This window comes from Thamnophis elegans, chromosome 5 (assembly GCF_009769535.1).
Source record: "Thamnophis elegans isolate rThaEle1 chromosome 5, rThaEle1.pri, whole genome shotgun sequence".
In the NCBI taxonomy this organism is placed as follows: Eukaryota; Metazoa; Chordata; class Lepidosauria; order Squamata; family Colubridae; genus Thamnophis; species Thamnophis elegans.
This window is the reverse complement of record NC_045545.1, coordinates 32,045,457-32,058,672: the sequence shown is the minus strand read 5'-3', so window position 1 is coordinate 32,058,672 and position 13,216 is coordinate 32,045,457. Positions and strand designations below refer to the sequence as shown.

The 13,216-nt window shown below is 41.2% G+C and overlaps 1 protein-coding gene across 2 annotated transcripts in view; it reads right to left on the bottom strand.

Moving 5' to 3' along the window:
• The window catches only part of SSBP3 (single stranded DNA binding protein 3), a 245,416-nt gene extending 232,479 nt beyond the window's left edge, over positions 1-12,937 (bottom strand). For both annotated transcript variants that reach the window (XM_032217942.1, XM_032217943.1), the window contains exons 1-4: positions 12,597-12,937; positions 11,623-11,695; positions 11,312-11,373; positions 9,065-9,149 (exon numbers count right to left, since the gene is read on the bottom strand). In XM_032217942.1, coding sequence (XP_032073833.1) covers positions 9,065-9,149; positions 11,312-11,373; positions 11,623-11,695; positions 12,597-12,652 — 276 coding nt within the window. In that variant the 5' untranslated portion in view covers positions 12,653-12,937. The remainder of the gene's footprint in view (positions 1-9,064; positions 9,150-11,311; positions 11,374-11,622; positions 11,696-12,596) is intronic.
• Positions 12,938-13,216: the final 279 nt, after the last annotated feature.

Sequence of the window (13,216 nt, the reverse complement as noted above, 5' to 3'; positions counted from 1 at the left end):
GCTTGCTGCTGATAGGGGAGTTCAAAATCTATTGTTCCTGGTGTGGGAGGCTTTGCGCATACCTAGTTGCTGATATCTGCTCTTAGTAAATGGAATTAACGCAGCACTTGTTAATTGCCAGACTATGGTACTATTTTCAACTGAAACTGATCTCCTGAGTTATGACAGCTATGAGAATCTGAAATGCATGTGTGTTTCATGTCATGGCGGGGGAAGAACCATTCTGAAGAATGTGATTCTTATCACGTTCTTCTGGCAATTAAAGTTAAATCATGTAGAAAAAAAATATTTATGTCACACCTACTGCTTTTGCATAACCGAGACAAGGAATTATTTATATTATAATTAACTTTTCTGATATAAAACATAGGGAGGAAGGATTTTTAAAAAGGCAGTGATATCTAATTTCTTTTAAATGCTATTTTGCAGAGCCCAGCAGGCAGATTCCATTTCCAACCATCTCCCAATTTTTGTAACAGGCTCCTGCTTTAACACATTCTACAGTTGTGTCGAAAAGGCCCCAACTTTCATTTTTCAAAAAAAATAAATATCAAAAATAAAGATTTTAGAAATTCACCACATGCATCTTAACAAGACACATACTGCTCAAAAGGCAGCTATTGTTGGAAACCTCTGCCTGCTATCCAGTGAAAATATCATCTGTTGACATCAGTTATGAATATTTTGTACTGTCTCTCAAAAGTTCCACTCTGAGGAGCCTGTGCAGACAGAATAATGCCACAAAAAGTACGTAGCGACAGTCAACTAGATTTAAGTTCATTTTCTGTAGCTGGAGGCCAAAATCGACTAAATTGGTTCTAGTGATCAAGTTTTCTGCAATTCCCCATTCTGTGTATTAGCTATTTGACAGAAATTCACTGCGGTATTTAAACTGGCAGTCATCACAGCTAACTCAAATTGTATTGGCTTTCAGAGTGTTGAAACGGTGAACTGCAATCATCAATCGGCCAATTCCAAGATAACGTGGTGGTTGAAATTCCTTGTCATGCTGTACAATCCCTTTGTAGCTCACTAGCTCAGAAGATGCCCAATAAAACCGGCAACAGGAGTGTCTGGCAATGCTACCACAATGTAATATGAGTGTGCCCATGGAGGGGCTTTGCCCAGAAAAAAGGTAAAGGCAACTGTGCCAAGAGTGGTTTAAAACTCCCAAGAGAGCACAGCATTTTCTTTTGGAAAACAAAAATACGGAATCACTGAAATTGAAAGCACATTTTGGATCCCACACACCCATCCACCACCCACTGACAAATGTGCAAATCACAGATCACCGAAATACCACATTAAAAACACTAGAGGGTTTTCCCTCATCTGCACGCTACTGTAAGATATTGATATAAACGGACCTAAATATTAAAAAGGGGTGTATCACTGCAAACCTCAAATTACCTTACATTTTAATAACTAACCAATGGGGGTATTTCCATATAACTTTATTAGAAATATTTTAATAAAGATAAAAATGAACGGAAACTAATAATTTAGAAGGAAAAGAAAGAGAAAAAAGACAAAGCCAAAAGTGCAGGAAGAGAAAGCATATAAAGAAATCGCTCCTTTACAACAGTTATATCTATAAATATTTTTCCCTGTGATCTATTTTTTCCAATCATCAAAAAAATATCAAAACTTTTTCTGTGTTTTGCAAAAAAATTATATGTGTTTTCGAAACATCAGAAGTAACCAACATATATATTGTTCCAAAAATGCTTTTTCAAGAGGCAGCTGAATTTTCTGGTTTTTCTTTGAAGATGTTTCACTTCTCATCCAAAAAGCTGAAGAAGTTTCTTGGATGAGAAGCGAAATGTCTTCAAAGAAAAACTACAAGGTCCAGTTGCCTCTTGAAAAAACACCTTTGGGACAACCATGACCTGGATGACTGAGAATCGCCATAGACAAAAGACATGTTAAAAGTATTTTTTGTACCGTCACTAATTGTGCAATCAGGAACTTTTCTGGGTCTGATTCCAAGCTGTTGGAAGCATCTTAACTGAACAAGTGGGCACGGACTTCTTTGCATTACCATACTTTATCTTGTGATAACTGGATTTCTACTTGTAGGAAAACCTGCTCCCAGATTCTCCTGCCTGTATGTAGCGAGTAGATACAATGAAGTGCAAACTTTTTAAAAAGAAATATTGCTTTCCATTTACAAGGAAAGAGTGAAAGAGGTTTTTCTCCAAAGCACAGTGATTTCGCATTCCTTTGATACGTGGTTTAGCTAGTGCTTTTTCTCCCAATGCTCCTTACGTCTCAATCAGAAAAATTCTTAAATCAGTACAGATCAATGATCTGAGAGAACTCTTATGAACAAGACACGTGCATGCAAAAACCAACCTCAAGCTCATTGTTGGAAGGGCTTTTTAAAAAAAAATTAAAAATGTTCTTTGGGGAAATTGCTTGTTGCTCCTGCTGCTTCTATTATCATATAGTTATACTGGGAAATGAAATGGAAGTGACACAGCATGCAAGTCCTGTTATAGAAGCCTCTAATGAAGCATGATTTCCCATTCTTTGAAGGATGTATTCCCCAGGCCTACTGATCTGGAGAGATTTGCTTCTTAAGCATTCAAGTAACAACACCTCAACTATAAACAATGGGAAAGAAGCATGCAAAGAAGAGAGGCCAGATTTTTTCAATGCATTGCAATATTCTCAGAATCTCTATCTTTCGCACAGAAAGCATTAGGATTTCTCTCAATTTTTAAGAACGTTCTTTTTGTCTTCTGCCAGGTGATTCTCTTGATAAATAGTCTCTAGCATAGTAGAGAACTCTGCAAACACCTGAAAGATAAATCTTTACACTGGGAACCATGCCTCTGTTTAAAAGTAACTGAATAGCAATTAACCATTCATCCCTTTTGTCCATCATTCTGACAATCTATAATAGCTGTTTAGTTTGACCACATCCACATGCACAGCAAAACCTTTCCACCTGTGAAAATGTGGTGTTTTTTTAGAACATAAGCAGCAACAGCTGTTGACCCATATTTCACATCATACATCCTTTCAAATTCCCACCTTCTGCCATTCCAAATCATGCAATCAACTCTTCTCTCATATGATTTAGAAACCTGAATGGCTCTCCATTCATTCAGTGATAATTCAGAAGGCCTATGCATAGCACTTATTCTACCTACCACCTTATCGTGTTAAGAGTAAAGAGCATATGGGGAGAAAAAGATCCTAGTTACGTGTCAGGTCAATTGTAATTACCTTATACAGGTAGTCCTTGGCTTACAACAGTTCACTTAGTGACCAAAGTTACAATGGTGCTACAAATGGTGACTTATAATCGTTTTCCACACGTACAACCATTGCAGCATCCCCATGGTCACATGATCAAAATTCAGATACTTGGCAACTGACTCATATTTATGACAGTTGCAGTGTCCCAGGAAGTCATGTGATCACTTTTTCTGACCTTCTCACAAGCAAAGCCAATGGGGAAGCTAGGTTCACTTAACAACCATGTCACCAACTTAGCAATTGCAGTGCTTGTCACTTAACAACTGTGATGAGGAAGGTTGCAAAGTGGTGCAAAACTCATTTAACAACAGAGATGTTGGGTTCCACTGTGGTCATATGTCAAGGACTACCTGTAATCCAAGATTCTGATTTGCCAGATATTGACAAGAACCATCCATGGTCAAAGCCTGATCCACCTTCCCTAGAAGAATAGCCTGGAATTGCAAATCTCATCTTGCTCCTCCCATTCACCAGAAACTGCCTTTTTATCTTTGTACTCTAAAAAACTAAAGGAATATTATTTCTGTAAAAGCAGAACAATCCTAAAAGTAATTTACAGTAGATGAAAACAAAACTCCCTCAAATATATTGGCCTATTTGCTCTTTATATGTGGACACAGCAACTATAAACTATATGGCAAAGTTTTTAACATGCTCCTGTATTATGCCTTGCTTGAGAAAGTTTATGTATCAATGCGCAAGCACAGATAAACTTACACATCACTAAAATCCTGTTGGTATATAATGGCAAGCATGCTACATATTGCTTGTTGGAAAGTATTAATTCTAGAGAGTGGTAAAAACAACTTTACTGCTTGAAATGTCAATAACCAAAGTCAAGACAGTTATGAAAATACTTATTTAATCATCTATTTTGTGACCAAGAGGACTTTCAAAAACAAATAGTATAGTAAAAGGATGAGAACAGGAAATAAAGTCTTATAATGACCCTACAAAGGTAAAGTATTTAGAAGTGTTATGAAACTATATTACACCGTGAATTTAAAAAACCTCAATGAGGATTGTATCTATTTGCTGTAAGCTTAAAGCAACATGTATTAAAGAAGTTTATGTGAATCATCTAATACACTCTGGCCTATTATTAGAATTATTACCAAGCTAAAAAAGATTAATTTCTCTAAATGCAGTAAATCCTCTGACACTATTATGAGGCTGCTGCTAATGTAGCATTACTGAATTTTGCATGCCAGCGCTACAACTTTATATACCTTATGCCAGCCTTCCGCAACGTTACGTTCACCACGCATGCTGAGATAGTAATCATCAAATTCCTAGCCAACATGGCCATGAGCTGCAAATTCTGGAGCCACAGAACACAAGAGGAGGAAAGACTCTCGTCAGTTTGTCTCCTATTAGGTTTCCTACCACAACCACAATTAAATATTATATTAAGAAAATCCTTCTTCCCCATTCTCTATGTCTTGTAACATCTTGATTGCTGAAGAGTTGTGAGAACACAAAAGCTTGCATACATTTGAGCGTTCATAATAGAGAAACCCCCCTATGCCCATGATGGCGAACCTATGGCACATGTGCCCGAAATGGCACACGGAGCCCTGTCATCTGGCACATGTGGCATTGCCCATTCCTCTTCCAGGTTTCTGGTGTGCACGCATGCATGACGATCAGCTGGTCTTCGTGCATGTGGCAGTGCTGGAAAGTGGAAGAGCTGGTCTTTCTTTTTCCTGCATGAGATGCATGCCATCACACGCGCATGCACAACAGTAACCAGAAGACTAGCTGGCCAGTGCGCATGCTGGAAACTGGAAGTTCATTTGGGGGAGGGGGGCACATGCGCCCTAGCCAGTTCCTCTTCTGGGTTGCGGTCCAGACGAATGTGGGCTCCTTTTCGGCACTCAGTGCGGAAAAGGTTCTCCATCACTGCCTAAGGGAATACTGGCTTGTTGTTTTTTTTAAGTAACCAAAAAGCAGGGTTTTTTTAAATTAAGTCATGTTGCATATGGAAGAGCTTTTAACTCCAAAGTATCTACAATTAGCAGATGACCTTGAATAAAACCAGCAACCAAACTATTACGTTCCTAGTCCCTATAAAGAGCTAAAGGAAGAAATATTTCAAGCATATTAAAAATAATAATAATAAGCAGAAGTTACATAAAAGTGAAGTGGTCATAACTGAAGAGAAGAGGCTCAGTTCGTTTAATTCCACAAGCAACATTAATCTTTTCTGCCTATCACACAAAGAACCAGTATTTATTCTAGGAGAGAACATTATTCCCCAAGATCTGTTCAGATTGAAGTCTCCTTCCTACTGCTGGTACTTACGCAACAGAGCCAACTATTCCAAGGCTGAACAAGTAAGGAAAAATCATGACAATAAGATCAGGTCTCAAGCAGATAAGGGGTTGCCCTCTATAGCAGGGATAGGCAACTATGGCCCTTGTACGACCTGTGGACTTTAACTCCCAGAATTCCTGAGCCATCTATACTGACTAAGGAATTACAAGGGTTGTAAAGAGGCCATAGTTGCCACCCTGGTTCTATAGCAATAGCCACTCTGCTCCAGAATCCCCTCCCCTCCCCCCCCCCAAAAAATTACAGAACTGTAGTAAAGAACTTTCTTGTCTTCTATTATTGATCAGAAACCTACTAAGCAGCTTCTGTCATGTTGGTCAAAATTAGATACACATTATATAATGGTAAAGGTTCCCCTCGCACATATGTGCTAGTCGTTCCTGACTCTAGGTGGTGGTGCTCATATCCATTTCAAAGCAAAAGAGCCAGCGCTATTCAAAGATGTCTCCGTGGTCATGCCCGCCACATGACCACGGAGACATCTTTGAACAGCGCTGGCTCTTTTGCTTTGAAATGGATATGAGCACTGCCACCTAGAGAACCAAAGGTGGTTCCTATTTTTCTACTTGCATTTTTACATGCTTTCGAACTGCTAGGTTGTCAGGAGGACAAGTAATGGGAGCTCACTCCGTTACGCAACGCTAGGGATTCGAATTGCCGAACTGCCAACTTTCTGATCAACAAACTCAGCATCTTAGCCACTGTGCTCCTCACATTATATATTGGTTTACAAATCCACTAGTTTGTTCTGGCATTCTCAGACTGATTTCCCTCTTTCCACTACTTCCCTTCCTTAGCGTGTATTGTCCTTTTTGTGAATCATTCTGGGTCCTGTGTCTTGCCTTTTGACAGGAGACAGTATTTCTCTAAACAGCAAGATAAATGTATCTAAATACATGTTTTAATCACTTTCTTCTTCCCTTCTCAGGAAATTGCTTTCAGGGAATTTCTCTCTGTGGGGGAGAAACATGGGTTGCAAACTGAAGCACATTTTTCAAAAGACTCCATCTGAGGGCTAAATTGAGTGTCACTATTTATTTTAAAATAGGAGCCTCCTGTTAATTAGTACATGTCATTGCAGTGCGCACACTTCTTTTAAATGAAAGCTACTGTTTCTGCATCAAAAAGTAGCTTCTAAGACTATTCCTCTGTTGAATACAACAGTCCCTCTAAGAACTTTGTCAGAAAGAAAAAGAAAAAAATAAGATCCCAGGCTAAAGATCCATAATCTTTCCAAGAGATAATGCAATATTTCAAGGTAGGTACATCAGGAAGGGTTAAATTAAACCTATCAAAGTGAATGGAACAGAGTTTTTCCCCCTCAAAGCGTATTTTTTGACTCTGAAAGCATATAAAAGCTCATTGCATCTATGACCACTGTGCTTCCTGCAAGTTACTTTGAATAGTCCGCAAGGTTTCTCCAACTTCAGCCCTGAAAGTTTACAAATTATACAGTTCTTTCCAAGAAGCCCTTTCTTGGTGAGTTAAGAGGGAGAAAGAACCATAGGGTTAAGGAAATTCTATGGATGTCGCTAGAGATTGCAAAGCAGTTTCTGCAGAAGTTCTTATTTATAGATAAAGGTTCCCCTCATACATATGCACTAGTCATTCCCGACTCTAGGGGGCAGTGCTCATCTCCGTTTCAAAGTCGAAGAGCCAGTACTGCCAAATAAGTCATCTCCATGGACATGTGGCCGGCATGACTAAATGCCGAAGGAGCCCAGAATGCTGCTACCTTCCCACCAAACGTGGTTCCTATTTTTCTACCTGCATTTTTACATGCTTTTGAATTGCTAGGTTGGCAGAAGCTGGGACAAGTTTCGCAGCACTATGGATTCGAATGGCCGAACTGCCGACCTTTCTGATTGACAAGCTCAACATCTTAGCCACTGAGCCACCGCATCCCTAACTTATAACTCAGTCACAAAAGGGACTGAAACTAGTGAGTCCGCCTTCCAAGTATGTGCCATTTTTTAAATGAAACTATTGTCAACTATGTTGCCAAACTCAATTCCTCCTACAATCCTAAATTTCTTGAACTGCATCACAAATAGCCCTTAACTTATAACAGTTCATTTAGTGACAGTTCAAAGTTATGACAGCACTGGAAAAAGTGACATGACTATTTTTCACACTTACAACCATCTCAGCATCCCCTCAGGTCACGTGATTTACATTCGTATGCTTGATAACTGACTCACATTTATGACAGTTAGTGTCCTAGGGTCATTCCGGCATGTGATCCCTTTTGCAACCTCCTGACAAGCAAAGTCACTGAACAACTGTGTTACTAATTTAACAACTGCAGTGATTCACTCAACAAACATCACAAGAAAAGTCATAAAATGGGGCTAAACTTGCTTAACGAACTTCTCACTTAGCAACATAAATTTTGAGCTCAATTGTATCTGTAAGTAGAAGACTATATGTATTCAACCTATTAAACACGCTGATGAATCCTTTTTAACTTTTTCTTTTAAACCTAGCTCTTAACCACTTGGACATGTCCATGGGAACAATATTCTACCATTACAGGTAATCCAGAGACCAACACATCAGATAAGATGATGTCAAAAGTTCATCTGGGACAGTTCATTTGGAAGAATGTCCCATGGCACGGGATAATCATACTGTGTTGTCCTCCTTCAGCTATGAGAGCAATGTTGCTCTAGACAAGTTCACTTTCAGGATCTCCAGTCAACTCACAACTACCAATTATTTAATTCCAAGTAAGAAACCATGTACGGCTTCAGATGACAACACAGGAGAAAACCAAGGTATGCCTCTTAGGGGCAACATCTGAATGCATCACCTAAGTCTCTTGAAAATTTCCTTTTGCAGCTAGTTTGTAGTCATCCCCATACCTATTAAAAATTAAAGAAATAATGAAGTCTGCATTGCAGTCTTAAGGGAAAGGGGAGGGAAATCTTCATATTGCAATCTGGAACAGAAGCTATTGGCTCTCTCCTGAGCCTGAAATTCTATGCATCCGTTGCGAGGGATGGCCCCACTTAACACAATAGGATTCACTTATGGATAAAAAAATGCACAAGATTACACTGCACAACAGCATTCTGATAAATTCTTAAATACTCACAGGCCTTGGAGAGGTTTTTTTTTTTTTAATCTTTCCAAAGAAAGAAGCATACCACATTCAAATGCAGGCCTCTATGTCAAAAGTTTGCACCTTAGAGTTCCTCATGATAAATAGGATCTCCTTCCCTCTTCTTATCCTCTGTGATCCTAGGAGGACACATGACTCTGTAAACAGATCAATATGCTCCACCTTCAAGAAAAGCCACTGAACTGGATTCACATAACTGTGACTTTATACAACAATATTCAAACTCCATCGGAATGGCAGAGGTAACACCCTTTTCTCTCTGGATCTAGTTGCATTTGCTTTGGAACAACTGCAGCGATCTAAGTTTATTAACCGAGGGATAACTTTTTTTTTACTCACATAATCATGAAAGGCTTTTGCTTCGCTTGAGTGTTCACAAGTATCTCGCCTTTCAGGAGCTGCACAGTAAAGGTCCCAAAATACACTATAAAAAGAAATGAAGAAAGAACTAGTTATTAATACTTACACAATATACATCCCTTAGACATATAGTGGCTTATCCAAATGAGCCTGTGGTTCAGGAACAATGGCACTTCTCAATCTTGTTCAATTTTTACTCAAGGAGCAGTGAACACAGCACTTTAGTTCCACTTGAGACTTTTACCTTCAGCAACAGAGACACAAGATGCCTATTTACATACACAAGTTTTTAATGTACAGTAAAGAAGATTCCCACTTCAACAGCCTATCAACTCTGTTTCAATGGTTCCTTTTGTAAAGCTTTCCTTCTCCCTTCCCACAATATTAAAAAGTTAGGTTTCCTGTATCTGTTTAACCATACTGTGTATTTCCCATTGCTGTCAATTCATTGCAGAAGTTTTATATATGGAACTATTGCATGTTCATTTCAATTACCCTCTTGCTGAAAATAAAGTATGGGCCAATTCAAGTTGTCATATAACTTTATTAAATCTGAACATGTCCCATTCCACATCTGCAACTGTCTCCTAAACTGGACTGCAATCCCTTACAGCTGTTTCCATTTGACTTTAAAGGCCATGTATTCAATACATCATTGATTCCTCTTCTGTCTTGAAACAGGCACATGTAAACATTATCAATATAAAGACCCCCACCCACATAATGAAATTCAGAATGCATCCACTATATAAAACATATTCTTAATATGAACTAGCACTAAGAAACTCAGGTTTACATACTCAGTTATTCATTAAACTCACATGGCTCCTTATTATTTCTCAGCCTAACCTACCTCAAATTTATCAAAGTGGCAGAGGGAGGAAAGGAAAACTAGGTATGCCATCTGGAGGTCCTTGAAAGTAAGGTGGGTTATAGACATAACTTTGGCCTTCCAGCAAATAAGTCAGAAAATGCCCTGAGTACTCCAGTGTTATTATCCGTCATGTATGAAAGATTTCATGTGCTAAGACTTTATTTTCTACTCCACTATCCTCAATAGTTGAGTGCATTAAACAATGCTCCGCAAGAAAGCCAAATAGGAAACAAATTCAGAAGTAGTCCCAAGAGCATCAACCTGTGGCAACTGACAGCCTAGTCTCTTACCCTTAAAAATGTTTAAGTTACACACCAGGAGGAGGAGAACCTCATTAAATTTTGCTATTCCTGTTCCCCAGCAGGCCATATTTTATCTTTATATATCATGCAAATTCAGAAAACAGGACAAATTCCATAACCATAGATAACTAATAAAAAAGTATTTTGTGAATTGAGATTAATGTGGCCTATGACACCTTACATTCCATCATTCAGAGCATCATCAGAAAATTGGATTATGGAAGCAACATGTGCCCTTCAAATGTTTACCATTCCTAGAAGCAAACTTCAGGTGCCATCCTCATAACAAAGTATATTTTGGTAGCAGCACCAACATACAGATGAATAACTATATTAATCTAACAACTAACTACAATAGATGAAAGGAACTCCTCCTGGAATCAACAGGATTTACATTCAAGAAAGAAGATCTACACCAGGAGGTTAGAAATATTTCTATCGCTCAGCATCATGCTACAAGTTGCATAACTGCTTCAAGTCACACTGAACTTGTCCACTATACTCTATCATACATATATACGCACAAAGGGCAATCTCATTGTTGAATAATTTAGGATCATGTTTTAAGGGAAATTGGCAACACTTCAAAAAAAATGGAGCTGATAACCTAGACACCAAATTTCCTTTTCCAATTAAATGTTCTGAAAAGGTATCATCTACAAAATACTAGTCCCCAATGAAAAGCTAAGACCATTTTATATCCATAAATATTCCACATATGTTTTTGTTAAAGCAACACCACTTTTTGACAAGAAACCTTCATTTATTTTTATACGTGTGTGTGTGTGTGTTTGTACATGACTTCAAGTTTGGAGAATACAAGACATTCCAAAAAAACCTACAATTTTGTTCCCAAAATTCTCTTCAATACTTTTTCAAGTAACTTCTACCTAGACTGAAGAGACAAGCTTACAACCAGAGTTATGCGTTTGGATTAAGACAATGTAAAGGCAAACCCAACCATTTGCTTGGGATCATCTTCCCTCCCCAACACTTCCAATTAGTTAAATAAAGAACTTTTAACACAGAAGTAAAAGAAGCAACACTCACCACCACCATGAATGTAGAAACCCAGGAGGTTCTCCTAGTGTGATGTTTTTTTCCCATCGGATCTGTGAACAGCCAAGGATAAAAAAAAGGGTTTGGGGGGTCACAGACCTGAAGAAAAAGATGCCATTTTCTTCCACTCTTGCTGCTCCCCCCCCCACCTTCCTAAAAGAGCCTCTGAGGCTAACTAGCAATAAATGGCAAAAGGTGATAAAAAATTCAAAATGGAGGCCACTGTGCCTGCTTTCTGAAAACAAAGGCTATCTTGGGGGGGAGGGGAGGGAAAGGGGTCAAAAGTAAACAAAGTCACTCACCTCTGATAAAAAGGTCTGTGCCGATTTCTGTGCTCCTACGTGCAGCAAGTATTCGTAGACATACAAAGCTAACCTGTAAAAAGACAGGACTTTAAAAAAAAGTAGCTGGGGGGGGAGGGAAAGTCTCTTGGAAGGAGATGGAAATTAAGCCAGAGGAGGACTTAGTGAGAGGGTATTCCCCCCTTCACACCGAGACCCCCTTGGCTTCAGAAGGGAACGAACCCCACTTTCAGCCGCGGCAGTGAAGGCACAGCACTTCCTGACCTGCCTCTAGCGCGCCCCATCCCGCTCAAAGAGAAGTTTGAGAGTCGCTCATTGCAGGGCACAAAACACAACTTCGCTGGGCGCATCCTCTCTAAAAGGCAGTCCGGCATCCAGCGTCCCGCACCGCCCCCCCGCCCCCCGCTTAACAAGTCGGTGGCGGAGTGGACGGCGGCCTTTTCGTCATCGGCTCCTGGAAGAATTTTGGGGATGCGAGCTCTATCTATCCCAGTGGAGTTTCTCGCACGCCCCCCCGGTCTCCCCCCCGCCAGGCGCCGCTGCCCACCCCGCGCCAAACCCTTCGCTTTTGCCAAACTTGGAAACTCTAGAAGCAAGGTAGCAAGCGAAGGCGGGCCGAGGAGAAGACAACCGAACGCGCCTTGTCTGGACAAAGCCTTTCACCCTTCCACTGGCAACAGACGGACAGCCACGCCAGACAAAAGGACGATGCGAGCTTGCATGCTTTCCTCCATCATGTTTTTTTTTACACCCGCCGCCCTTTGCTTGGAGACCCGTTGCCTGAATCGCGAAAGGCGTAGATCCCCTGCCAAAGAGACTCTTCACCTTCTGTCCCCCCGCCCCATCTCATCCTCCATGCTCTTCCCTTCCAGATGCCCCAACTCCCCACAAGACAATAAAGGCACGAGAAGAACGCCCGCCCGAAGAAGCCGCGTCTAGTTCCCCGAGGTTCCCTCCGCTGCCTCGGCGCTTACTTTTCCCGAGCCTGGCCATCCGAGGGCACCGCCGAGCCTTTGCCTTTAGCGAACATGGTCCGCAGTAAGAAAGAGGCGAAACTAAAGCTGCTGCCGCCGCCGCTGCCTAAATTGCTCCGATGCTTTCCCGTCTCCCGAACCTCGCGCCTTTCCTCGGCTGGAGCCGGCCCGGGTTCCGCTGCGGTCGCACCGCTCGTCCTGCTTGCAGCTGTCAAAGCCCCGGCCGCGACCCCATCGCCCTGCCCCTGTCCTCGGCTCCTTTCCCAGCTGCTCCTACCGCTGCCGCCACCGCGGCTGCCCCCGGCTCAACCGAACGTGGCTACACTAGGGATAGAACGCGGCGGGCGTCAACGTTCCACAATGGATACATTCCCCGGCCAATCGGCGGTCTGCGGGGGGAAGGGCTGCTCCGCCCTCCAATAGAAACTTTTAAGGTGGCACCAAGGGAGATTCTACCAGCCGGCGCTAGGCAGACGGAAGCATCCTTGGGCTGCTTCCTAAAGGACCCTCCCGGCGGGGAGGGGGCCCTCGCCACTGCCACCGCTCCTCCTCCTCCTTCTGCCTAGGGGCTGAGCTGGGACCTCGCTGCCTTTCTTACCCGGCTCTCTCTCCTCTACCCA